The sequence below is a fragment of the Azolla caroliniana genome, unplaced genomic scaffold (assembly GCF_043228905.1).
Source record: "Azolla caroliniana isolate FFs.n. ecotype wild unplaced genomic scaffold, voAzoCaro1.0.p SCAF_17, whole genome shotgun sequence".
NCBI lineage: Eukaryota > Viridiplantae > Streptophyta > Polypodiopsida > Salviniales > Salviniaceae > Azolla > Azolla caroliniana.
In genome coordinates, this window is record NW_028230452.1 from 6,668,462 (window position 1) to 6,696,320 (window position 27,859).

The following is a 27,859-nucleotide window of genomic DNA, read 5'->3' on the forward strand; positions in this document are numbered from 1 at the left end:
TAATCATCTTAATGTCAAATTCGGAATCCTCTTTGCATGCAATGAGAGAAAACATTACAAACATGGGTTCAAGCGTGACTGTATGCAACAGAAAGAGATTTTACCCCAATAATAGCTAGTGTGGTGGATCATGTTTTGGCACACGGATCTTAGGAGAAAGTTATAAATAATATAACCCGAAAGGATGAGGAGTAATGCCTTGATTCAATCGTTCGGACACCTACATGCACCTCTAGTGCTTTACAAGAAGACTTGCAGATCAAGCATCCCTTTCTTCTGAGTCTGATGTAATTCCCGTGGATGTCAATCACTATTGAGTCAATGAACACCAAGCAACACGTAAAAAGCTTTTGCTTTCTTTACACCTTCATTCATAGTGGCAATGGTGGAATTCGACTTACATTTGTAGTCATGTATGAACATGGAGGGATGAACCCTACCATGGTTGCAACTTGCAACATACACAAAGATCATTTGGGTTCTTACTTAACCCATGGTTCTAAACAAATCATTGGTCACCCCATGGATGGATGAGCATAGTTTTGGAATATCTGAGAAATGAGAGCCTACTTTGATAAGATCTCTCCCAAGCATATGTAACCTAAAACACAAAAAAAGATAAATAAAACAACAACATACACATACAATAATATAAAGGCTTTGATTTCATTCATTTTGCTTTTTGTTTTTTTGGTTGTGGTTCTAATAAAACCCTCCTCCTCTGCATCCTCCTCCTGCTTGTTGGGCAGCAGAGATTCTCTGCCTCTCTGTCTCCACCAGAACAGAGCTTCCAGAAGAATGGCCCCTTCTCTCTTAAAAACCCTCCTCACTTCTTTCAGCCCCAGAGGAGACTACCTTGCTGTCTGTACTGGCGATGGAAGGATTAAGGTTAGCTTCTGATTCTTTTTGTTTTGTTGTTATTGCTATTTTCTTTTCGTGGAGTCTCTTATTTTTAAGCTCCAGAATCTTTTGGTTTTTCTTGTTTTTTTCCTAATGTATGAAACACTATTTTATTTTAATTGTTTCTTGCTCAGTGTTTGTCTGGAGTAAGTAAATCTTTTGTATGTTCCATTTTCTAGAATTGTTTTCGCATTCCTTTTTTTCTCATCCCTGAACACTTTTGATATGTTTTTTTTTTTATATATATTTTAATCTCTGAATTTATTTTGCTCTCAATATATGCGTAATTACAAACACTTACTTTTTTGGTGTTCTGTTAGATTCTTTTCTTGTTGCATTTTTTGCTTTCTGAATTTTGTTTTCCATTCCTTTGTCTATAATTCGACCACTTTTTTGGGCTTTATTTTAACTCTCTGAATTGGATTTGCTTTCTTTTTATGCTTGAATATCATGAAAAAAAGTTTTTTTTCCTTTGGTATGAATGAATACAGACTTGGGATACTGTGGATGGGTGTATCAAAGGTGATTTTGTTGATTTATCTTTTTCAAGTAATGGGACTGATACCATTGAAGATGGTCATCTTGCGATCGACTACACTTGTATGGCATGGAATCCTGTAACTAAGAAGGTAAGCCTAAAAATGGTTTGAGAAGTTGATCTATAGACTTAGAATTGACGCTTCTAGAATAGAGGCATCTGTAAATTCAAAAATATGTATTTCTAATCAGTATGATGATATTAGGCACAGATCTGTTTGTTGTAAATGCATACATCTGCAACAGAGACATCTTTAAACATAAGAATTTGTATATTCTGGATGCGTACTTACAGAGGGAAACGTTTTTAGTAAAAAATGTTGTACACTGTAAATACATAGTTGCAGAATGATGTCATATTAACCTCAAACATTGGTATTTTGTTTATGTGCATACTTGCAAAATAGAGACAACTTTAAGCACAGAATTTACATATAGTGTACAGAATGAAGTAATCTTGAAAATAACCATTTGAATGCTGTATAGCATCTCTGAACGCACTTAGTACAGCTTAAATGCTTACCAACACAATAGAGACGTCTTTAAACACATAATTTCCATATTGTGCAATGTGTATGCATGTTTACATGATAGAGGCATCTTTAAACATAACATTTCATGTAACGAGTATTCATGGCTACAGAATAAAGGCATCTTAAAAAAAGATTTTTTGTAATGCATATTCAGGCCTACAGGACGGAGGCACGCTAATTTATATACAAATCGTATATGCATACTTAGATAGTCGAGCACTAGAATGTGTATACTGTAGATGCATACTTGCAGAATAGAGCCACCTTAAAAAAGAAAGAAATATGTACATTCTATATCTAATCTCCAGCAATTAAGTTGGTATATGTAACTTTGCATGATGAAAGATGTACGTTCTTCTCTAATCTTAGATTTGTACAATGGTATGCACTTTAATTTGTACAATGGTATGCACAATGATCAAAATTTCAATTATCAGGGGAAAAAGAAGCATGGATCATCGCTACTTCTAGGTTTGGGAACAGGTTCAGGTGATGTTCTGCTTTTAGATGTTGCACTTGGACAGTTAAAATGGAGAGTCCAAGATTGCCATCCAGGGTTAGTGGCCATTACATCTCCTTATATCCATTATACTCAATGTCCTTGAATGTTCTTAATTGATTCTTCATTATCTCTTTGCTGATATTTCTTTCTTTCTTATTGCTTTGATTTTTAGTGGCGTGAAGTCACTGGTATTTGCAAAATCTGGGAGTATCTTGTACAGTGCAGGAGTGGATGGAATGGTGTGTGAAATGAATGTTGATTCTGGCGAGCTTCTTGAGAAATTTAGAGCTTCCAAGAGAGCAGTGTCTTGCATTTGTGTTTCGAGAGGTAAGTTCTATAAGATACTGTCAGGATGCTGTTTATCTCCTTGTACTCATATATGTAATCATGTATATGTGTTTAGTTTCTATTGTCTGTATCTTTGGTCACATACAGTTTCGTTTTCTCTATTGACTTAATACATTCACTTTACCGAAAAGGATAATTTTCTAATCACATCATGCCTTGAATTTTTTGGAAAGGTGATTGTGATTAATAAATCATTTCGGCTCATCTTCTTTGTATGCATACAATTTATAAGTGCTTGTGTTTAATAGATCATTTTGCATATTGTATGTGCATCTTACTCGTATTGTAAAAATAGTAAGCATTCTATATATGGTTTCTCTTTCTCTGTACCACATTGTAATCATCATGGATGATTTTGTTTTTATCCAGAGATGCAGTTTTTTCATAGATAATGTTCTTTTAATGAAATCGCCTCTAAATTTCCCTTGCTTTCATTTACTTTAGGACTATCTGTAGTTTGATTCATAGGCTGTAATCAGTAGTCTACCCTTTTTTATAAGTTGTGAGATAAGATACTCCATGAGTGTAATAATGTTCATGTATTTATAGAGTTTGAAGGTTGTTTTATTTTATAGAATTGAGCATTTAATGCAAATGACTGCTGTGAGTTATACCTGGTAGTTCTAGAAGGCCTTGGTGAGAGCTTGCGCTGCTATGTCAGCATGAATACTTTCATCATGTGGGATTTGAGAGTTACCATATAGCATCACAGTTTTTGACTGAGCTATGGTCGAGTGTATTCTTCTGTTTCGATCCATTCACTGGAAACATCGTTTCTCTTCACACTGTTTTTGAATGACATTGTAGTGTACTATCCTTGAGCTGTCTGTGGACAATGGTCTTGTGTTCCTTCCCTCTATATTCTTCTGATTAATTCTGAGTTGATTCAAACTGATGAGGTCTGCAGATGGTAATTACTTGGTTGCTGGCTCATCTGATTTGAGGCTCTTTGATCTATCCAATAAGAAGCGTTTGTGCAAGTTTACTGGTCATCCTGTAAGTTAAATTCACTACGTCCAGTGATTGATGTTCATCCCTGACGTATTTCCTAATTTAGTCTGTGTTTGCACAACAGGATGCTGTGAAAGACATAGTTTATGCAGACGATGACAAACATTTCTTTTCTTGTGCAAATGGGGAGAGACATGTAGCTTTGTGGCATAATAATGGAAGCAAGAAAAGTGCTGCAGCTGTGTGCTGTCTTTCAATGGAGCATGCTGCAGTCGACCTTGATTGTAGTGGTGAATTTTCTCAATCTGTACGACTCTTAGCTGTTTCTGAAGCGGGGGTAGTTTATGTTTGGCATGCATCAAGTGTGGTAGAGCTCTCCAAGGTAGAACCTATCAAAGTTGCCATAGATAATGTGAAAGGCGAGGCATCACCTGGGAAACGAAAAAGCTCAAGGTCAACTGTTCTTGCAGCGAAATTTATCGGCAAGTGTGATAAAGGTCCAGGATCGATTCTTGTTGCTTTCGGATCAACAGTGAAACCTGTTTTTGAACAAGTTTCTTTGGTAGGAAAGAACAAAACTATATTACTACAGGCAAATCAGAATGGAGCACTGATGCCTGCCATACAAGTCAATGACATAGCCGGAAGCACAGGTCTTTCAGAAGGTATGTTTAGTGAAACCGTACACTCACTAAAAGTAATTAACTAAAAAGAATCCAGATATAAGCATGGCAGGAAATGGATATAATACGTTTATTTGAAGCCTCTGTTTTGGAAGCATTAAAAACAACGAAGTTTAAATGTCCTTAACTTCTGCTGCAGTAAGAGTTCTGGGTCCAGATAATGCAGTAGACATCGATAAACCAAGTGCGCACTTGGAATTAGAGGCATCTCCTACCAAACCGTCCAAAAGAAAGAAGCGTGCATCAATTGAGATTACTGAGGATCGACCGAAATCATATGGTATTTCATAGCACTTATATTAGTAGTTATCTAACATTGTTTTAAAGGTGAAGTGGAGTGCCTCCCTTAATTTTCTTATCGACTTGATTTAACTGTTGTATCATCAATAATAATTGTAATGTCTATACAATTTTGTCTGATCATAATGCACATGTTATTTAAGTTTTGGATTGTTTAGCTTGATTAAAGTGTATAATTGCTTTTATCAAACATGAAGTTAAAATTTCCACCTAGCACATTTCTACTTGGTGGTTTTTTAATCCGGACATCAAATTTACATCACTGGTTGGACACGTTCAATCAGATAATAAAACTATTCTTGGGGATGAAGAGACTATGGAAGACAAATTGAAGGCGTTGGGGATTCTTGAAAATGGAGAAAAGGATACAGGTCCAAATTCTGAGATATTTTCTACACCAAAAGCCGATTCTTTACAGGTTCTGATGATGCAAGCATTGGAATCTGATGATAAAGCTCTCTTAGAGCAATGCCTTGCTGTGACTGATGAGAAAGTGAGTTTTGGCGTATTGGAATTGTGTAACTGTAGCAGCTGCATTACATTATTCTCAATCAACTTTACCAGCTGATGAGAACATACTCTATTCTAATTATTGTATGTAGATTATCACCAATACAATGCGTTTACTGAGCCCATCGAATGCTGCTAAGTTCCTGCAACTATCAGTTTTCAAGATTGATTCAAGGTAAGGGGTATGCCATACAATCATTCTTTTGATATAAAAGTTGTCTTCAAGGCCAAAATTTCTAATTATTCAGACTCGAAAGTTGAACTAAGACCATTTTAAGGTATGCTGATTGTCCAGGTAGTTTATATATTTCGATCAAGTTATTCCTTGCTGTAGAGCTGTAGGCTTATGGATTCTTTACCGTATGCATCTTGTATCATCAATATGGTCTATGCTGACAACTGGTGTTTGTGTTATAACGGATCTTAAACTGAAGTTGATCTGTGGATTACACAGCGTGACACAGTTATAGACCTTGGAGTTATCTGTTTAGGATATGAACAGACAAGTGACATGCAATATACAGATCTTACACTAAGATTGTTAGAATGATTAGGTTGTTGGTTTCTCAGGACACTTGGAAGTTGATCTGTGGATTGATAATGTAAACACAGTTTTCCTGATGCAAAGATCACAATAATGACTTAGATGGGAGTTTCTAGATAAATTATGCTACTCAGACTGACTTATATAACAAACTTATTTCAGTCATTGATGTTTCACACCCTACATTAAACAGGACAAAGAGGAGTTTAGTACTGCTGCCATGGATAAAAGCAGCTTTACTGTACCATACATCGTACATCATGTCAAACCCCTCAATGCAGCCAGTATTAAGTTCTCTCTACCAGGTAAAGGGCTTTTTCCATGTACTATTCAAGTTGATTTCCTAAGTTTCGTTATGTTTGTATGGTATCAGCAGTTTTGAGAGCAGAAATTTAGCATGGCACATTTGGGAAGTTTCTACATCCATGTCCAACTCCTTTCCTGCATTTTAACTTCTAAATTTTGATGCTGCTCATTGTACATATCAGAGAAATCTCCCGATATTTCAGAAACATTCTTTGAAAAATGATTTCATATGTGCCAATATGGCACCATCACAATTGCTGCAAAATGATCTTATTTCTTCCCTACAGTACCAACGCTGAATATCTCTAATTTGTAACCTGCTATAATTAGTCTAGGACCTTGTTTGACCATTACTGTTTGTTGATGTTAAGAACATCTTCTCATTGGAAGCAACTGAAGGCATCTATTGCACGTTAAACAATCTCTGCCCACTTTATAGCAGTAGAAATGTTTGCAGTGAAAAGAATGGAGAGACTGAAGAACTACAATCAGGTGTTATTTCATAATTGGCGGAGATACAAAGTATTCCATTTTGATGCCCAACATGACATTGCGAATCATCATAAATGGTAATAACATAGTGTTAGAAGATTTGTAAGGTGGAGCTGTGTCCTGACCTACATTGAGTGCTGGGTTATGCAATATGTATTCATATGAGCGCATGATATTGGTGTAAAAAGGATAAAGGTTTCCGCAGGTTAGTGTTTTCATGGTCATAGATATCTTTATATATCATATTAGAAGCCTCTCATTTTATAAGGGATTAGAAAGCGTTACAGTTCATTGTCAAATCTCAATACAGTTCATATTTGTTGCAATGGATTGAAATTCCTACAGATGTGTGTGCAAGTATTGAAGGTAGTCTGTGGAACTAGCAGAGGTCAGTAAAACATCAATAGAACTACAAATTTAGCTAAAAACTTTTGTGCCAGGATTTTAAACCATTGTAGACTAAAATTTTATCTCCAGGAAGCTAATTTTCCCTTAGATTGGTTCTGAACAATGCAAACGACACTGTTTGTCTCCAAAGATTGGTGCCCCTTTTGATATTCCTTAGTTCATAAGTAAATCATCAACATACAGTTATAGCTCAAACCTTGAAAACATAACGAGCCACAAAACCCTAGTTTAGGCCTATTTCGGCATCTAATAGTGACAGGTGGAGCTTCCAAAGCATCCTCCACTGAATATTCGAGAACATTCTTCACTGAGCATAGTAAATAAATAAGACAACCATTCAGCTGTGTCTCTTGAACAGGCCTAAATCTGAATTTCAAGTTCTACCGGGTGTCAACCTCTTCAAAGGTATCATAACCCGCTCAATAGCATTCAAGTGACATGTGGGCCCAACTCCTAACTTTAAAGTGACTTCATATATAAGTGGCAATATTTTACTGCTGGAGGACCACACTTATGCAGATAAGGAATGTTAAATGGACAATCACATGCCGAATCTGAACCCTGCCTCTGCCTGCCTTTGCTCATCCAGTATAGACACCTTTGGGTCTCCTGTCTCACATTGGCTTTGCATCGTTCTCTTGTTTGATTTGAAGAGTTCGTGGTAACAAAGAGTCACACCTTCTGGTGACATTTATAGTAGGTGATTTGAAAGAAGGAACATCATCTGCTCAATAGAGCTCCAGGAGAAACACCTGCCCTGTAAATCTAGAAAACGAATTCCAGGACTTCTCAATATTCCCTTGTTGTCATTGTCTTCGATCTCTCTTAGTAGTCACTTGCTCCTGTTATCTATCTACTTTTTTGTTGTGTTTGTGTGTGGTAGAGAGAATTTACAAAAAATGCAGGCTGTAGATGCAAGGCTGTCGGTCTTTAGATCATTGCTTTCTCTTTCAGGTCGATTGGACCTCATTATGGCACAGGTAATTAAGTATTTTCTTGAAACATTTTGTGAGTGTATGTGCTAAGGAAACTGTAATAACTCAATCCCTTGATATGTATCTGTTACAGGTATCTAATAATGAGGTACCTCAGCAGCATGAAGTGGCAGCTGCTGTGGTGTACGAAGAAAGCGATGGTGATGATGATGAAGGTGAAGTTGAGGATGTGATGGATGCTGATGATAATATGGAAAGCGAAAGTGATGACAGCGATGAAGATTTGAGAAATGGGCATGCTCCATCTGCAAAGCACAATAATGGGTCTTTAGATGATATGATGGGGGACTCTGATGACGACTTCTAAGTAATTTATCGAGATTTATTTTTTTCCTTGGCTAATCTCGATTACCAATTGGATAAATAACCTCTTGGTTTCCCTGTTTCATCAACCCATGCTTTGTGTGGGGTGTCTACCTTCACCAGAGTGTTAATTTTCTCTGATCAGCCTTGTGTATGGGCCTTCTCTAAAGAAGATTGCCTTCTTAAATCCTGATTTCTGTCAAGCATTATTTTGAACACAAAATACAATCTTTGGTCTTCCATAGTTCCGATTCGTACTGTGGTTGTAATTTGGCTAAAGATTTACTAATATTGGAACATCGAGGCTGAGAAAAGAGATTTAGAATGAGTTTTCCATAACCTGCGGATGGATGAAAATATGTATTGAGGTGCTACAGCACCAAGTTTTGGGCACAATTTTCTTACTGTTTTGAAAATAGAAAACATGTGTCCAAAAACGTTTCTGTTTTTTAGCTATGTTTTTTACAAATCATTTACGTGTGCTAGAATGTTTGAAAATTGGTGACAAGAGATACAACAATGCTGTTCCCCTCTAATTCCCAATGAAGTTGACATTGCCATGATTTTGATTGTTTGATAAGCAAATTGACAATAAGGAGTGGTTTTGATTTATTTTGCTGTTACAGTGGGCCCAACATCATGACAAAGTCATTAGCCATCTATGTAGTAATAAGTGCATCAAAAAATGGCTGGAAGAGTGAACTACATACTTGTGTAAAAGAAATGTGAAGAAAAAGGACTTGAAGAAAATGGATAAAAAAATAAAGACATTCAGTTTGACTAGATACAATATAAATATTTGGATTGATTCCTACAATTGGAGCTGGACATTTATTTTTGTTTTTCCAACATCACTTATTATATGTCATTATGGGATGCAGTAACATGACGTTATGGGTTATATACTAGTAACACGTTTATATATATCCAATTTGATGACATGATAGGTCAGTGTAAAATAAAATGGGTATGCTGCAATTTATGCTTGATTTTTTTGTCATTACAGTATGGAAGATGTAGTGTATATGATAGTAGATTGCTTCATTAGTAGCCTTAATTGGTATGCTTTAATACACAAGGAAAAGGCAAATGCCGTCTACAAAATAAAGTTTCTCAACCAATGATACACAAATCAAATCTTGTAGATGACTTCCTTAGCGTGGTTTTGATAGATTTTGACCATTGTACAATGCAGCACATGAGTTGAAGCTCAAGAGGACTTAATGTTATCTTATGCTTTCCAAACAACATTTGGATGAAGCACACAAATACCATACACTTTAAGGAGCAATGCCTCAAACTACAAATGAATGAAACCTTGCTTGAGGCATTTAACTCACAATGATTGCACATACACATTGTCCAGTCAAGAAAACTGACTGCCATTTATTCTTTGAGTCTTTTGGTAAGCTGTCAAATTGAATGGGTGGGGCAATGATTGGAATTGGAAAATAAGAAATAATGTTGACATTGGTGGGATATATTGGATGGATCAAAGAATCTAGATTTAGCCAAGGGCCTAACTAAAGAGTTTTGATAAATTCCTACTCAAGTATGACATTCTCACTGATATTGTAATATATTTAGTTCTTCTCATGATCATACTTTCATATAAACTTTTCTCCAGATCCTTTGTCTATTAATTCTCTCTCTCTTTTATTTCTTGTAATTACCTTATCTTAGTGGTAAATTGTTAACACTACAAGCAGTGCGTCTTGGGTTCGAAACCCAAATTTCTCACTTCTCTCTCTCTCTCACACACACACACAGTCATTATTAAATAAGTACAAACATTACATGCATGATTTTTTGATTGCCAGTTACAGAAATACAAAGAACAAGGTGTAAATAATATATGTAAATATATATATGTATTGATTAACAAAATATGGTGACGATTGATGGGCTTTCTGTCATCATAATAATGAAATAAAATACATGAAATTTGAATCATCCCTTTCTAACTGCAGTAACATAACTACCACTACTAGCTGTAGTAATAGTAGTAGACTGATCATACAAAGGAGTAAGTGTTGTGGCCGCTGCCGCTACTGCTGTTGCAGGAGGGAAGAGCTCCAGGCAGCTATTTGGAATTTATTTTCATGCAAAACATTAACACTATACATTAACATGATAGACTATTAAAACAATGTGTGCTCACTTCTAACAATTGAAGAAAATAAAAGGCAAAAATTAGTGAAGTAAAGGGATTAAAAGGATATATATATATATATATATATATATATTCATTGATCGTATTTGTATTTGTAGTTTTGTTGTATGTTACCCGCGCTGTAAGGCAGTGTCGTGATTGATGGTGTCGGTGGTGTATTGAGGGGCCGCTCGTGCCAGGGGGGATGAATCGGCAGGCCTTGGGTGGTTAATATTGCTAGTTGCATTGCCGCCCTTCATCGCAATCGATGCCATTCGGTTCACTGCCGTTGCCTCCGCCAACTATCATGTATGTTTTAAACAAAATGAGCTGAATGTAATACCAATCAAATTCTTTCAAGTTATATTTATACTATAGTATATATATATATATATATATATATATATATATATGTATATTATGCATTGTATGTAATATACATATATTTGTATGTATGTATGCCATAATGCAGACAGGGATCCATGTAGTATACATGTGTTGTGCATATTTTAATGGGTATTGTGCATCTTGGATTCATATGTGTGTTTTATGATTCATACTTTGTGAACATTAACCGGCATTTGATTCACTTGGATCAAATCCTTTTTCCCGACATGTTTAGGGCAATCCTTTTATTTTGATTGCCAATATTTCGTGCCCATTGATTAATCCATGCCTTCTTCTTTATTTCTTTATTGCTTTTGTAAGTATCATATGAATATGGACTGTAGAGATTGACATTATGTATCGCTCCACCTCTCTCCCCCCCCCCCCACACATATGAATCATACTTTTAGGTTTTTCACAAAAGATATCGCAAAAACAAATATATAATCTTCAGATGATGGTAGACCTAATTGCACCAGTAATTAACGATATGCCATATTATTGTGTGTTTTGGATGAGAAATGTATAATATGCAAGTATAATTAGGAACTAATCTTACACTTCCGTGCCATTTGTGTTCATGTAAGCATATGATTAGTTAGTGTTTATAAAATATAATCTTAATGCAGCCTTACCTTGAGTTTTAATAAATTGTTCTCCTCCCTCAACAACGTCTCCTACATATGAACCATACAAGATTAAAACTAGACTTATCAACATTTGAAATTTATAAGGTTTATCAAAAGCAAGTACATTAATGCATATCCATGTACAAGAAAAGCTATGTCTATTCAGATTTACCAGAAGAACTGGTTACATTTACAAAAAATACGAAACTGGTTCGAGCTAGAGATTTGTGCACAATATTTATTTAACTTTCTCTCTGCACCTTTGTAAATGTATGTATTACTTCAATAACCCCAATTGTAAACATGTTTAGCAAATATGTACTAGAATTAGTACCATTCAAGATTGCTTAAAAGCTTGTCCCAATAGTTTGAGTCTTTGTTTTGATCCATTCGAGCTACACAATTAAACGTATATGTTCGACAAGCATCTCTAAGACCATCCCATAGCCAAAACTGACCATATTGGTTATGGATAACCGTTATATCAACTTATAACAACACATTAGTACCTCATCGTACCAAAGGTTTTCTATTAGTTGGATAAATGCATCCAGGAAATGTGTTTGAGATTCGTAGTAGCGTTACCGCAATATGTAAATTTGTCCTATTTCATTATGAAACACGCCATTTCAAGAGATGGAAACATTCAAATAACCATCAAGGTTGTTGAGGTAAACCTTCTACTTTATAAAGACACCCAAAGTAAGAATAGACCAATGAGCATTATAATCTCTGTACTATATTGGATAGACTAGTTGAGACACAAAAAGTTGAATGGTGGGTGACATAAAGGCACAATCCAATTCAATGAATTATTGGAAAGATAAATTAAGACATGTTCAAGTCGAATCGAGTATGTAAAGTACGATTAATGCACGAGAGGATTTAATGGTACAATGGAGACAAAATGCAATGTAAGGAATTGGAAAGCCAAATTAAAATACCTAAGTCAAATAGTACCATAGAGAAATTAATTAAGCAACACAATTGAGCATAAAAAACTTCTCCAATAAAATGTGGCGAATAGATTTTATAAGTTTTTACATAATAATATGATTTCGTCACTTGCATGTGGATCATCATGACAATGATTAATATTTAAGGGCTTCTTAAACTTTCAAAGAGAAAATAAAGCATGTATCGAGTAGAGAGTATGTGAAGGGGGTCTGATTGACATTCTGGATGAATCACTGTAGGATTCTACTGGATTAGATGATGTGGATCTTAGAAAAATACACAGCACAACTATATAACAAGATCATGCGCCTGGGAACAATAGAAGGACATCATGGGGGTGCCTAATTATAATAATCCTACATTGAGACTTAAGAGGAATCTAATAAGAACCCATTATTTGTATAAAAGGATAAAATGACTAATCTTATGATTTGTATCAAAGACTATAATTATTAATCTTATGATTCTAAATAAGCTGAGACATCTCCCTCTCTGTCTCTGTCTCTCACTCTCCAATTATTTATACAAGAGAAATGACACACAAGATGATGGGCAGCTTTTTAAAAACTCTTTATAAGTTTAGAGATGACACACAATATATGTCTTCTATTATTATTTGAATCATGTTTAGTCTCCATTTCTCGTAATTTTGTGATGAACTGCATAAAATGGCCAAATTTATTGAAGTTTTGATCCTAAAAGGAGCTCTTGATTTGTTGTACATAGTCAAAGAAGTGTAAAGGAGCAAGTCATGAGGTATAAAAAAATAATATGAAAAGAAGTGTTGTAAGGGTGGTACTAAGAAAAGATTAGGAGGTGTTCAAGAAGTATAGACGTTCATTAAAAAGCCTAAAGGTCAAGGGCACTTTGTAAGAGAAATAGGATTCAACCAATATTTCAAAAGTAGTAGTATGAAAGTCCGAATGTGGGAATCCCAAATAATTGGAAATTAAAAACTCCGAGGGGCGGAATCAAGTAAACTACGGGTCATGTTGTAGGATGGTGATGAAGAAAGTATGAATATATCCGTTTTAAGGGATCATGTAGATGTTGGTCGGATATTGATGAAGAAAGTGGAACCAAAAGAGGTGTAGATAAAAATGGGGGAGGTAAGAGAGGAGTTTCCTAATGATTTGTTAGTTATCTTCTTGACCAGCCAAACATATAATTTTGTGGGCAACATTTTTACTCCATTGGATGTTTTGGCAGTTTGGTGCCATTTCTCGAACAAATCTTTGAATGACGTCACAACGTTGATTGGATTTAATGCGGAAGCTTGTTATAAGATAGTTCACATTAAATATTCGTTTTGAAGTGGCACTAATTAGGTTTAAGCCAACTTCTACACCATTAATATTGGGTTCGTAATACCATGAAATGTAAAAGTTAGATGTTCTTCAAATTCAATGCAAGAGATCAAAAGATTGGGGGACATACCCTCTTGAATGGAGTACTAGATGGTTCTACAATGGTTGTCCAAGCTAAATGTATGCATTTAAATAATTTTCACACAACGCATAATATCTTAACTTTTTGATGATAAAATAGATGTACAAGATAAAATTAAGTCTCAAGTGAGGACGAAAGGGATGTTGAGTGAAATAAAAGCATTCGTACTGAAAGCACACTAATGAGAATGTTGACGCAACATTAACTTGTCCTGAAGTGTAGCATATATTAATAGCTCAACACTTTTAGCCAACTTGATGTTGCCTCTATATTCCCATTAACTAGTATGTATACTTTTGTCACTTGGTGTCCCTTTCATCCTCACTTGTGACTTTCATCCTTACTTTTGAGTAGTAGCAATATGGTTCAAAATGAGTTTGATATGCACCAAGTTATAATAAGTTCTACGTCTCTCTTACATGCACGCACGCCCACACACACACGCACACACATGCACAAGGATTCCATTATGTCAACCTAGTGTGTATAAATATTAGTTTTATTTGGTACATGAATATTTTAGTATGCCACACTAAATTTAGTACACAATTTTGTTGTGAATTTTCAAACTATATGTTGGTCATGGAAAGAGAGACACACTCCATACTAGTTTTTCACCATAGCATCAAAGTCATAAAATCAAGAGAACCAAGATGAATCCTTGCCATGGGCTAGGCAAAGCTTGTCCCATAGATCACAATCACTGTCCTATTGACGTTCAAAAGATATCTATCTATCTTCAAGGTAAATTTTTAATTTTGATATAAAGGTTAAGAGTTTTCTTGCACATGTTACTTATAATGGTGATAAACCCCCCCCTCTTTCCTATAGAATAAAATGATAGTGGTCACATATGATGTACAAATACGGGTCCAATATAGAGTTGAGATAAGTTTGGTTCTAGATAGAGTCACTTAAAAATCTTTGTTATGCTTGCTATAATCCAATAAGGCGTGTTATGGACTGGACTTTCAATAATATATTTCTATGCAGTAACTTACATTCAATTATAACCTTCCAACTCTTTGTTTGGAGAAACTCAATTTCCATTTATCTCAATTTTCTTGTTTTGCTAGGATTGTTCTATGTGTCTATGGTTTTAAGAATGTAGGAGTCTCATCAAAGTGAGGATTCCCCTGACAAAATAGATTCCAAACATCCATATCATATCAAATTTCACAATATAAGCCTCACAATAAGTAAGTATTGGCCTTCATACTAGTAAAACCATCAAGGATCTACTGCTTATAATGTTGTAGGTATGACCATGTACCCTATATTATATTTCCACCAAAAAATTATGCCAAATTGATCTTGACTATGGCTTTTATTTATATCCATCATGTACCTACAAATGATTATATAATTTGGTATTTGGAACCCTCCTATTGGGCCTTCATGATTTGTAACTAGCATTAAAGAATAATTGTGGCGCACCAATTTGATAGTAGCTTAGGCATATAATAAACTAGTTCATCAAGTTCCACTCTAATAATCCCTTTGGTGCATATGATAAGTGTTCCAAAACTTGTACTTACACTTGCTTATAAATAATCTCTCAAAGTGTGGCTTGATGGTATAAACAAGGGAAGGGTGTAGATTGAATGTGCATCTCGTTTATTTCTTCATTCTAAGAATTAGCATAAAATTTCATTGTTGTAGAACACTTAGCATACAATACACATAAAATACATATGCTAAGTATTCTACAAGCATTCTATTTTTTAAAAATACTTAGAATACATATAGAATACTTTAAATACATTGAATACGTGTAAAATATGTTAAATACTTCTTAAAATTTATAGTATATTTTTCAAAAAAAGTAAATTTAAAATCGTTTTAAATTTTTTTTTTGAAATGTTAAATACTTGTTAAACCAGGAGAATACGTCAATTTCATAGAATATGTAGACTATGTGAAAAATTATAAAAGGGCAGTTCTAAAAGGTAGAATACGTGTAGAATACTTCAGAGTATTCTAAAACGTAGGATACTCGTTCCAAGGAAAAACAAAACAAAGCAATGGCTTCACAACTCATTAATCATCTTATACACTTTGTATATCACATCTAAGAACTTGATGGATTGTAATGCCTTTGACTAGCAAAGTTGTTATATGGCTTAAAAAATAAATCACATGTAAGGGCAAAGAGCCTTACCTTGTCACGCATTTCCTGAGCTTCTTGACGTAGTAGTTGCATCTATACATATAAATACATAAGGGTTGTAAGAAATATAGAACATGTAATACGAGGGTCGTCACAACAAAAATAGTCACTAGATGCACACCTTTTTGTTTCTAATTTTTGTCAATGCTGTATCGAGTCTTGTTTCGATCTTTTGAATCTCACTTAAACTCAATGACATCAGATTCTCACCAAGTATATGGCTAACGTAAAGTAGCAAATTGAAATTGGACAAATCAATTATGTGACTCAATATTTAAAAAAAATGAAGGAAGTGAACCAACAAATACCTTTGTAAATTCTTTAGATAACAGATTTGTTGTGTTAGGAGAAGAACTTCATGTCTCCAATACTATGTCATCAAAGTTAAAATGGGATCTTAGAACATTAACAAAACCTATTACTTGCATTATTGGAATTCACCAAATACTTAGTAAGCTACACACACGGAGTTTGTTAATGTTAAAATTCAACGTTTTTCAATGCTCATACTCTAAAGATGTCGGAACATTGGAGTTTCATAGCGAATTTCCACTCTATCTCAATACTTTGTTTTGAAAAACTTAGGAGTTCTATATGTTTGAACTCATAATGACTTTAGATTAATTTCTTTGGATGCCAAACAACAATCAATTTTTTTTTTTTTCAAACCGCCATTTAAATCTCATCATATAGACTCCGCACTATGAAAGATCAATAACATCGATAGTGGGGTTCCAATACGAATGAATTCTTTTATTGAAATGAATTCATAAATGTCAACTTTATTGTGATGTTTTCAATGTTAATTTGAATGTTTATTCATCTAATGAATCTCTTAATAACATCCTTCATATGTTTGTTCATAGGCTATGACATAAGTTGTGAAACAAATAAAGGTAACTTCATGCAATTGTAAGATGCTTCCAATTTATATGTAACCAATTATGGACAAAAAATTTGGCCAATCTAATAGTCCCAATGATTTTTTTTTTTTTTTTTTTTTTTTTTTTTTCCAAAAAAAAAGATACTACATTAGTATTAGAAAACCGCCATAAGGCTAAACATACAAGCTATACCGATCCCCTATATTTTTCTAAAGTCTAACCATTGGCTTGAATAGTCCCAATGATTTATGATCATGGAACCAAATTAACCTTCAAAATGATGTAAAAAATGACTTGCGACAACATACTTGTTTTGAGGGAGATAAAACAAGAGGGGAGGGTTTCCATTGGAGCGCATAAGTGCATATTAATTATTCCCTACCACTTGATGTCTCTATCAATTCGAATATGTTGATATATATGAAGTTACAACTTGGTTTTACTAGTCTACTTATCGCTATACAAAAGATACTACCTTATAAGAATATATATTATACAAGCCTCCAAACCCTAAACCCTAAATTTAATTACCATTTTTCAGATTATTTCATTTAAATTCTCCTAACTTTGAGAATATCTCCGAACACAAAAATACTATATCTATTTCAAAGATTGATGGATGTATAGGAGAATGTTTAGAAGTCATTTTAGTCCTAATGGATGTGGAACCACAATTTAAATAGTAAGAAACACAAGCCTTAGCACAACTAGACAATTGCGTTTCAATATTCAAAATTTAAATTTCAAGAAGCTGTAATGTATAATAAGACATTAATTTGTCAGAACTTGTAAGTTTACATGATGGTATATTTTCAAATCACCATTATTAAGTACAATGTGCATGTTTTTGAACAACAATGAGCTTAGAGTTGATTGTTAATGGCCAAAGTTGTATGTAATTACCCTACCTAGAAATAGGAGAGTGGTTAGGGAATGGTAAAATTTTAACTCTTCCTTAATTTGTGAATATGGAGTCATAATAGTGGTAAAATACAAGAGATAATATTGATGGATGGTGTAAAATAAAATGGGTATAATATTGATGGATGTTCCTTGTCAATGTATAATGACACATAATTCAAGAGCCATGCAAATGTATTTCCACTTTAGGTTAATATTTCTTATGGTAGTAAGTGAATAATAGAGGAGTAGCAATTATGTGAGTGAGAAGTAGATCATAGTACACATTTACTTATTTCTTAGCACTTAGACAAAATGTAGTACTAGGAATTTTACTAATAGGAGTGTTTGTAAAACAGTACACTGACATGACCATGAAAGAATAAGTAGGTGCCCAACGAAATTTGATCTGATTGCAAGCCTACTACTAATTATAATTGCTAGTGAGAACTCTTATTATGGTAGATTGGCCATCTTTTTATGATCTAGTGAAAAATTCAGAGACGGGGCCAAAATTCCAATATAATGTGTGTATACACTTTATATATCACCTGCATTTAAGACAATTTAAAGTTATCCTAGTTTATTTTTTGTATAGTTTTCATGTATCCTTTTGCCTAACATCAATATGTATGTGAAATAACGTGTAAACCATGCATGTAAAACCCACCCCTGACTTCCTTTCTAGTGAAAAACTATAGGGTTGTGGTCACATATTTATGATTGTTTATATAATATTCATGTTTGGGCCATTGAATAGTAGTGACACAATCGTCCTTTATGAGGATTTTATTGCTTTGTGTTCTTAATTAATTCAAAAGAATACTTTTATAAATATATAGGGTGGTGAAACCTTATGAAAATGCAACCCAAATTATAAATTTCTGAATGCATATTCTTTTATCACATAGAGTCCAAGCTTGTGGGAAATGTCGTCGTCACACGCTTAATTATGTGCACTCGAGTCTTAATTATGTATGTATACATATATTTCTTAGCATATAGATTATCAAAGAAGTCTATTATCATGGCCTTTACATCTATTTTTATATGTAAATTGTGATAATCCAGATCTAAATGTCTTTAAAAAATTGAGTGGCTAGACTAGTGCTCTCAAGTTGGTAATGCTCAATTCATGGAGGGTCACTAGTATTAGAGTAAATTAATCCTAATGTCTATCACACCCATATATGCTTGCTTCATGGAGGCTCTAGATAGTAAACAACAAATTTCAATTATTACATATATAATATCGAAATCTCATACCTCAACATCTTGTAGAAGAAATCGTTTCGAAGGTATTCCCATCGCGTACTCTTGATATCTCTCGATTATATTGGACATGCTAGAAATGTAAAATCATGTTTCAATGGTCACTTGGCTCATTTCTATTCATGTAACAATGATATGTACACATTTCTATTCATGAAACAAATTACTGATAGTAATGGCACAATTAATAATGGATTGTAAAATTGCATTTAAAAACAACTCCGACTGCGGCATATTGCCAACTATCGATCAGCGATTCACAACAAGAGATCATAGAGAATTCATCTGTCTTCAAAGAGATTACAATGACAGACACGGATTGACATATAATTATTGAGTCACAAATAGCAAGCAAATTTCTTGTAAAACGACTTCAGAATTTAAGGCACACATAGACAAGCATCACAATAACGGTAGTAGGTTAATAGCAGCACATGGTAGCAGATTTTGTGTGTGTGTGTGTGGAGGAATCAGCTCATAATGCAAATTAATGTGGTAAAATGCTCTCGAAATGGAGAATTGATGGAGAAGAAAATAATGATTGATGGAGAAGAAAATAATGATTAGATATGTACCTAGAGCTGGAGAACTCCGACAATTTGCCTGTAGCAGAGAAGATGATGACACCGACGTCTGCGTCGCAGAGCACAGAGATCTCGTAGGCCTTCTTGAGCAAGCCATTGCGGCGCTTGGAGAACGTGACCTGCCGGCTCGTGGGGTTCTCGATCCGACGGATGGGGATGCTCCCGCGGCTCATCGATTGCTGGCCGTTATTACTGTTGCCCAGCGACCGCCCTTGCCTTCCTGCCGCCACATAACCGCCGCCGCCGCCGCCGGCCGACGTGTCCATGTTGACGTCCTCTTCCTCCTCCTCCTCCTCCTCCTCCTGCTGCTGCTGCTGCTGCTGCTGGCTGCTCGCCGGAGAGTTGAGGTCGGCGATGAGCTGCACGTCCTCCTCCGGAGCTTCTGCTGCTGCAGGATTCGGCGGCGGCGGCGGAGAAGCAGGAGGAGGAGGTGCAGACGCGCGATGGTGATGGAGATCAGACGAAGAGGCGGACATCTTCTTCTTCTTCTGAGAGAAGCTCTGACGGGGATAAGAGGCGGCACAGCGATGGCGGCAGGCGGTGAAGCTCTATTCTGAGAGAGAGAGAGAGAGAGTGTGTGTCGGCAGGAAATGGAGAGGATTGACGGAGAAAATGGAGCTCTTTCTCTCTTTCTACATCTAATACTTCTCTTCCTTCCTTTCTTTCTTTCTTTCTTTAGAGTGTAGTGTGTCTGGGGTTTTTTATTTCTTTTATCTCCACCACTTCTATTTATTAAATGCCTGTTTTTCTTTCTTAAAAAGAAATAAAAAATTAGAGACCTAGATAAACACATGATTAAAAACAAATAAATACATAAAAATAAATAAATAAGTAAGCATTTCCTTGTATTATATCTATCATTTAAAAACATATTTATTACATATGTCTTAAATGGCTGCTGTGTCCGATTTCCTGCTCTCCGTACGTCTCATAATTAGTAGAATTTAGTTTCGCAAATTTTTTTTAAAAAAATAAAATTAAAACAAAAACAAAAAGAAGAAGAATTGAAGTCAAAAGAAAAAAAATAAACACACAGGAAAAGGAAAAAACTAAATTCAATGGATAAAGTAAAATAAATAAATAAATAGTGTTTTTGTCTTCCTTTTAAAATTATTGAGTTTGATCTATGTCTGAGTCGGCTTTAAATTTATATTATTTTTTTGTCTTCCTCGGACTCGTCGAAAAACATTCGAACGCCTTTTTCTCTTATATCTCTCTCTCTCTCTTTTTCTCCCGCGGGGAAATGCGCCACTAAAAAGTTTAAAAAGAAAAATTGGCAAAAAAGAAGAAGAAAAGAAAGCAGACCGACGCAATAAATAAATAAACATATGTATTAAGAAATTGAGCTGGATAGCAACAGCTGGCGCGTGAGGGTTCTCGTCAATCTAACTGTTCCCTCTCTCTCTCTCTCTTTGGAGATGCTTTTACTAAACATAGAAGCCCAACGCCCAGTTTTAGTAGACCCCCCAAAAGAAGAACTAAATTTATAGCGTACAAGAGAGAGCGAGATGGGAGGCTCGAAAACCGACTGGCCGTGACGCATCACAGTCCCAGACAGAGAGAGAGAGAGAGAGAGAGAGAGAGAGAGAGGTAGGTTAGGTTGTCTTGTTTGTCCGGCCTAAATCAATGAAATGTGACGGGCGTCGGTTCCGATTGGACGCCACAGCCCGCCGTCCGATCCTCATCCCAATGCATCCTGTCCGTCCGATGATGCCTTACGGAAGTACAGCCCCCCCCCCCCAAAAAAAAAAAAAGAATGAAGAAGAAGAAGAAGCAGCGTACGCCATTCATTTCTTCCACGTGCACGGCTGGTTAACGACGAAAACGAGAGGCCCTTTTTGGCGCTCAGATCTCCAAAACAAATCATCCTCGTATCATAGTCGGGATTCCCACAATTTAACAACGACAACACCAATAATTAGTTATTCTTAACTTCAATTATTTTCTTATCCTAAAGCCTAAATGCTTTTCTCTTCGGCTCTCTCTCTCTCTCTCTCTCACACACACACACACACACACACACCCATGTATACTTATAAACGGCGTTTTCTAGTTTTCTAGACATGCTTGCCTTCTTCCACTTACAGTCCCTCTAAAAGCGAGAGCTTAGTTGCCAAGTTTCCCGTCGAATAAAACAATTTTGGCATCTCGCGACATCGTCCAAATAATATATATTCTATTAGAGTCGTCACATTTGTTAGCATTAATGCGTTGTACTTTTGTAATGGGTGTTATTAGCCTAATGTTTGGATATGAATGGACCTCGTCAAAATCTTGCCTTGTCTTTGCAATACTTGCATGACCATTAGTGCAAACTCAAGTACTTGTTATGAAACTGAGACACTATTGAGAATAGTTACAAGTGTTCTCAGCTTCAAGTGACCACATCACAAACCTTATATCACCTAGTTAGGGAGTGCGCTTCTAAGTTCTGTATTAATCAAGTGTTGCGTTGCCCAAATATACAAGTATAAGAAAATTTTACTAGACTAAAATGCACAGAAAAATGTGGGCCGTCAAGAGAATTATAGCTTCGGTATTGGGCCCATATTCAAGAAGCGACCATTATAGGTAGTTTTCTTTGGACAACATCTATCTAATCTTTATTATAGGCTTCTTCATAAAGCCATATTTGTGCATAATATCAACCCCATCAATGTCAATGTGGGTTAGAAGAAGCCTATAGTTTTCTATAACAATGACATGCCTTAACTTTACTCTTAATGTTTTAAGAGGAAAGTTTGATATCGACTTGCAACGTGTCAGCTATTGATTGTATAAGTAGATGTAGGTTACCCATAGGTGACCGCTTTACTTTTTTTTATCACATCATATGTAGAAATACAATGCACTATTCGTATATGGCTTTTCCTTGTGGGCAACATTTGTCATCGAAAAGAAATAGAAGTATTCCTTTAATGGGATTTGATAGTGTTGCATACAAAACATGGATCTAGATTCTTATTGTATGTGAAGATCAACTCCGTTTTTCTATTTGATGGCAACACTCGATAAAATATTACACTGTTACTGATGAGCTTATGTCAACATGACAAAAAGCTTTTATGTCCCATTCTCGGCCACCCATTATTAAGAATCAGGTAAATAGAAAAGAATTTCTTCAAGTATTCAAAAGTAATACTAAAGAGAAAATGGTTGGATCTACAATGACAAATAGTCTGTAGAAAGATATATTTGAGAAGTAGCATACATCTAGGGAAGTTGAATAACACTTGTGGGGAGCTTTCTCTTGTAAAAGAAACTCCTCTTGTTTCTTGGACCACCATATTTTGTTGATGTTCACGTCCCCTCCTTTTTTCATCTCGAATGTAGAAGCTTAAGGTACCACCCTTATTTACATGATTCACATATGAGACACCTAACTTCATCCTTATTATGAATATAGACGTCATCTAATTGAATCTGACCATGATATCTAAATTATTGTACAAATTACAAGATAACATATACATAGAGGTATCTAGAAAACCATTTTATATTTTTCTTTAAAGTATCATTTCAACCAATGAAAGCTCCCTTATCCGTCGAATATTCAACAATGAGAAAACTATCTTACCTTGCTAGTCTAGTTGAGCTCATTAAATGCAATACGGTTTTCTATTCAATGGCTGGATACATGTTTCTTAATTGTTCAAGTATGACGAGGAGATATACTTTATGGTGTTTGAAAGTTTGTTTTCAAGGGAATATAATATATTTACAATATTTATCATGTTTGCCATAAAAGATACCCTCATATATCTAAGGTTAATATCAACAATATATCACTTCTACCTTTCTGTAATATCAAAGTGTACAGTTGGTCACCATTTCTAGCCCATAAGAGAAAAATTTCCACCCGTTTTCTTATGAAGGATACTTGGTATTTAAATTATAGTTAGGATGCTTAATATTCCTTATCTAAATTCTTTCAAAATTGTCATGCAATGAGAAATAGGAAATCAATCCCTTCGTATTTGGGATCCTAGTTTGTGTAAATCCTTAATTTAGTAACTTTAAACGTCAATTTTTAGATACCCTTGAATCATCATGTATTGTGTCATCACCACATGGTGCAGTACTCATACATGACGATGCCTTCTAAGCAACAAGATGATACACATGTTGTACTTCCACTTGATTGGTTATCATCCATGAGGTTCATGCTCAAGAGTCAAAACTATACAACCACGACCCTTATTGTGATCTCACATGCATGACAATGATTGGGTAGCAATCAAAATCGACAATGGTTGTACGATCTTCATTGAACTTGACTTTGAACATATAATGCACAAAAACCTTGCAAGGTTAGGACCTTATCTAAAAAGAGAGTCCTCCCGGTGTTTAATTGATGATATCCCAAGATAATAGCCATAATATGTGAAAAGGCAAATGATCAAAACATAGAAATAATTCCTTTTTGATAATGGCGTAATTTATCGATTGCATATTCCCAAAGTTGACAATGGCTGCATGATCTTCCTAGGGTTCGTGGGGTTTGTAGACTTAATTTTGGAGATATAGTTCTTGTCACCAATTGTAATTCAAGGCTCTAGCCACCTAATTTATAATATCTTTATATTATGGCCTTGCACTCATAGTGGAAATAGTCAGGTTTCCCACTAGTAAGATAGGCACTATTAAAAAAAAGATATATAAGGCTTACTATCTCACTTGACTATAGAGGGACGTCTAATATAAATGTATTTACACTTTAGCAATTTGAGTCTACATTTAATTTTCCATATTATGAATTCCAAAATCCTTGAAGATGTTATGTCTAATGGAACTATGATCTCCGAAGGTCGGTGTTGATGATATCAATAATCATCAATATTGACAAAAGCAATCACACAATTGACGTCGTAAGTGCTCAAATCCTATAAATAAAGTCTTACGATCCGTAATCATCACCTCAATGAAAATGAGAACATTAGGAAGATTATTGCACATGCACAATGTCAAAAAAGATGGTTGCGGATGTTGTTCATAAGACTATTAAATAGAACACTATATATAACCCATAAATGCATGTGTAACCAAAAATCACGAAAAATGTCAATGCGTGTACACAATTCATGTGGGATCCTATGAAGCATGAAAGTGACAACTAGATGATAAATTGAAATCTTGAAATGGGAATTTAACATAAAATGTATCATCTAGAGGAGTTTCACAATTGTTATTTGCCATAAATAGAACATGGGACATTATCATGTTGAGCACGAGGCAGGTATGTATTGGCATATCAAGCAATCATTAGAGAACACCTAACATATCAATAAAATAATCCATAATGAAACTTATACCATATCAATAACTTTCTAAAGGAATGAGGACATATACAAGGAAATAATCATATGAGGATGCAATGTCATCTAAACTATGAATAAATGATTTGGCAACTACCTCCATATCATTAAATCCTATAGGAATCATAAACGCATGTCGATTGAAATAATCATCAAGCATCGTTACTCACTACCATTGCATGTGATTTAAGAATAGTCATGAGACAACCACTACCATTATAACACTTCAACATCACAATAAATTAAAACTTGCACAAATGAATTAAAAACGTCCTAGGTAACAACTAAGGTCATTAAACAACCTCATTTATGTATATAATAAAACAATAACTACCATAAGAAACTTGGATGCTCAAGATATTGAGAATACTAGTGAGAGAGCATTGTGACAATGGGTTAAAAAGTGACTAATGATGTAACTAGGATTTCCAAGAATATTGATGTAAATTTACTCTAATTTGGGGATACTCTTGCTCAAACAAAATGTCCTCTTAAACGGGGATTTTGTATACTTTGATGTTCATGTTTTATCAACACATAAGTCTGATTACCAACAATATAGAGGAAAGAGTAGCCATTTTGACCATGTAATCTTGAATGAAGCTAACAAACTCACAAATAAAATGTTAGTAGAAGGTGGTCGTGTGAGGTTAAGTACGGTAAAGGTACATGATCACTTTTACACTCTATGACTCAATGCCTACAAATGAAGATGGCTAACAAAGTCTAGCCTTGATGTACCAACTTTGAATGCTTGAGGTTTTTGTACAATATCATTGCTACTAAGATGTATAGAGACAAGCATTGAGCAACGCTGAACTAGTTGGTGATGGGCCATGTAGCATGCTATCATTTATGGGCCTCAAATAATCTAATGTGGGTTGTGAATAGTGTTATACAAGTTGTGGCTAGTCATTGTTGGAAATAGAAAATAGAAAATCTATGAAATAGAAGGTAAAGTAGGAATAGGGTGGGTCTGCATAAAAGCGCATTCTTGTTCAAAATGTCTTACTAGGTAAAATTATAGGTGTTTGCATGTACTACATTGTTGTCATAAGATATTTTAGAGTAGTATAATTGATTTCTAGAGTATCTAGCAAATTAGTTTGTTTGCTTATAATGTCAATATTTGTTTTAGAAGGGCATGGAATTCACCATGATTGAACTGCCATATTAATTTCTAATATTTTAGTCTATGAGATTATATACACTAGTTGAGGCATATTGGCATTGCTAGGATTGTCATCTCATGTTGCACATTATAACCTTTAACTAATCTCTCCATTCTATCTTAGAATATTGTGAGGCTTACTCAAATGACCAATCGAGATGACTTTTCTCATGTCTCATGGGGCTTTGGGACTGGTCAACATGACCAATTTTGCTTTATCCTTTTTTTTTTAAAACTTAACTTTTACAATTTTTTGCGTTTGCATTTCTCAATCTAGGAACAAATCGTTTGGTCGCATAGGCCACATGAGTCTCTTTAGAAACATTAATTCACTTCTTCTTCTCACGTTTTGAATCCTATTGTGACATAGTTTCCATGCACAAATACTTGTCTAGAGTCAATATTTTCTCCAACTGAGGTGTAGGTATGCATAAAAACTTAATCCATGCATAGGTAGGTTGATGGGTATCTCTAATGTCACCAATTGGTCATGAATGATATTCATGGATACAAGAATATACATGCCTTGATGGGTGCCTACTGTAAACTCATGCACGCCAATTAGAATTAGGTATGTAAGGATATATAAGGCTTGGTGCATGCATAATACTCTTAGTGTTTTACCTTTAGTGACCCCAAACTTGCAAGTCGCTAGAATTGGATGCCACTCACTAGTTGCATAGACTAGAGGCCTGGATACATAGTGTGATGCTTAATATATAATTTTGAGGAATGGTTGTGTTAAAAATATAAGTGGATTATTAGAAATACTAGGGCCAATGTTGGATTTCTTTTTTTGGAGAGGGTTGCCATATTTCGCCATTCTCATATCCCAAACATGGAAAACGCATATAAAGAAAACAAAACAAAGTTAGAGAGATGAGAGAGAGAGAGAGAGAGAGAGAGAGAGAGAGAGAGAGAGAGAGAGAGAGAGAGAGAGAGGTGATAGCTTAAAGCAAGGAAAACTTCAATGTTGTATCCACGTGCCAACATCCCATTGGCGAGATCCCCATGAAATAGAGTCAAAAGTCTCTCCTCTCACATTGTACTCTAGTACACTCCAAACATTTTATTATTTTTCTATTTATGTACCCCCTATGTATGGTAATAAATAGCGTCTTGGATCTAATGGAGCATATGAGTATCTTTATCTTTCTTTCATTTTTATTTTATTTATTTTTTGAGTTATTTATATTTAGTGTGTGTTCCAAATATTGTCCACCCTAATCTCTTCCCTTTCCCACACCCTTCCAAGAAGATACATAAGTGTCTATAGAAGCATCCACCTTTAGGTATCACAACATGGTTACCATTGATCAAGCAAGTGAGAAATACACGGATTTAAATTAGAAATGTATCATGGAGAAAAAAAGAGAGTGTAAGTAGAAAGAGATAAAGAGTGAAAGGAGAAGATATCATAAGAAAACTCCCAAATATGAAAATATGAGGTGATTCTTGGGCACATTCCAAAGTTTCTTAGTTCATAAGTAGAATCTATCTAGAGACTATTGTTGTAATTATAATGGCATTTGAAACGTCAACATGAGAATTGATGTAGGTGGGTCATGGGTGTCACTAGTGTTTGAAAAACATCTTTACCAATTGCATTTCCTTTTCATGCTCATAAATTTGCAAGAATGTAAGGAACATGTTTTTCACCTATTTAAATATTTCTTG

General features: G+C 35.0%; 2 protein-coding genes across 2 annotated transcripts; one reads left to right on the plus strand and one right to left on the minus strand.

The window, feature by feature from the left end:
* Positions 1-750: 750 nt before the first annotated feature.
* Positions 751-8,712, plus strand: LOC147853020 (uncharacterized). The gene is made up of 12 exons (XM_087333183.1): positions 751-888; positions 1,392-1,529; positions 2,408-2,526; positions 2,645-2,799; positions 3,728-3,816; positions 3,896-4,436; positions 4,594-4,734; positions 5,039-5,247; positions 5,357-5,439; positions 6,002-6,113; positions 7,920-7,994; positions 8,083-8,712. Exons 1-12 carry the CDS (start codon positions 799-801, stop codon positions 8,314-8,316), a joined length of 1,986 nt encoding a protein of 661 aa, XP_087189309.1. The 5' UTR covers positions 751-798; the 3' UTR covers positions 8,317-8,712.
* Positions 8,713-10,262: 1,550 nt separating this feature from the next.
* On the minus strand, positions 10,263-19,172 carry LOC147853021 (agamous-like MADS-box protein AGL5). Its single transcript, XM_087333334.1, has 7 exons — positions 19,107-19,172; positions 16,365-16,426; positions 16,178-16,277; positions 16,048-16,089; positions 11,487-11,528; positions 10,600-10,766; positions 10,263-10,395 (listed from the first exon to the last, which is right to left on the minus strand). Exons 1-7 carry the CDS (start codon positions 19,146-19,148, stop codon positions 10,263-10,265), a joined length of 588 nt encoding a protein of 195 aa, XP_087189460.1. The 5' UTR covers positions 19,149-19,172.
* Positions 19,173-27,859: the final 8,687 nt, after the last annotated feature.

Coding starts and splice junctions, on each gene's coding strand:
- LOC147853020 (XM_087333183.1), top strand. CDS start 799: ATGGCCCCTTCTCTCTTAAAAACCCTCCTCACTTCTTTCAGCCCCAGA. Junction 889..1,391: donor CTGGCGATGGAAGGATTAAG/GTTAGCTTCTGA, acceptor GAATGAATACAG/ACTTGGGATACTGTGGATGG. Junction 2,527..2,644: donor GTCCAAGATTGCCATCCAGG/GTTAGTGGCCAT, acceptor TTTGATTTTTAG/TGGCGTGAAGTCACTGGTAT.
- LOC147853021 (XM_087333334.1), bottom strand. CDS start 19,148: ATGGGAATACCTTCGAAACGATTTCTTCTACAAGATGTTGAG. Junction 16,090..16,177: donor CAAAAATTAGAAACAAAAAG/GTGTGCATCTAG, acceptor TTATATGTATAG/ATGCAACTACTACGTCAAGA. Junction 10,396..10,599: donor GACACTGCCTTACAGCGCGG/GTAACATACAAC, acceptor AATTCCAAATAG/CTGCCTGGAGCTCTTCCCTC.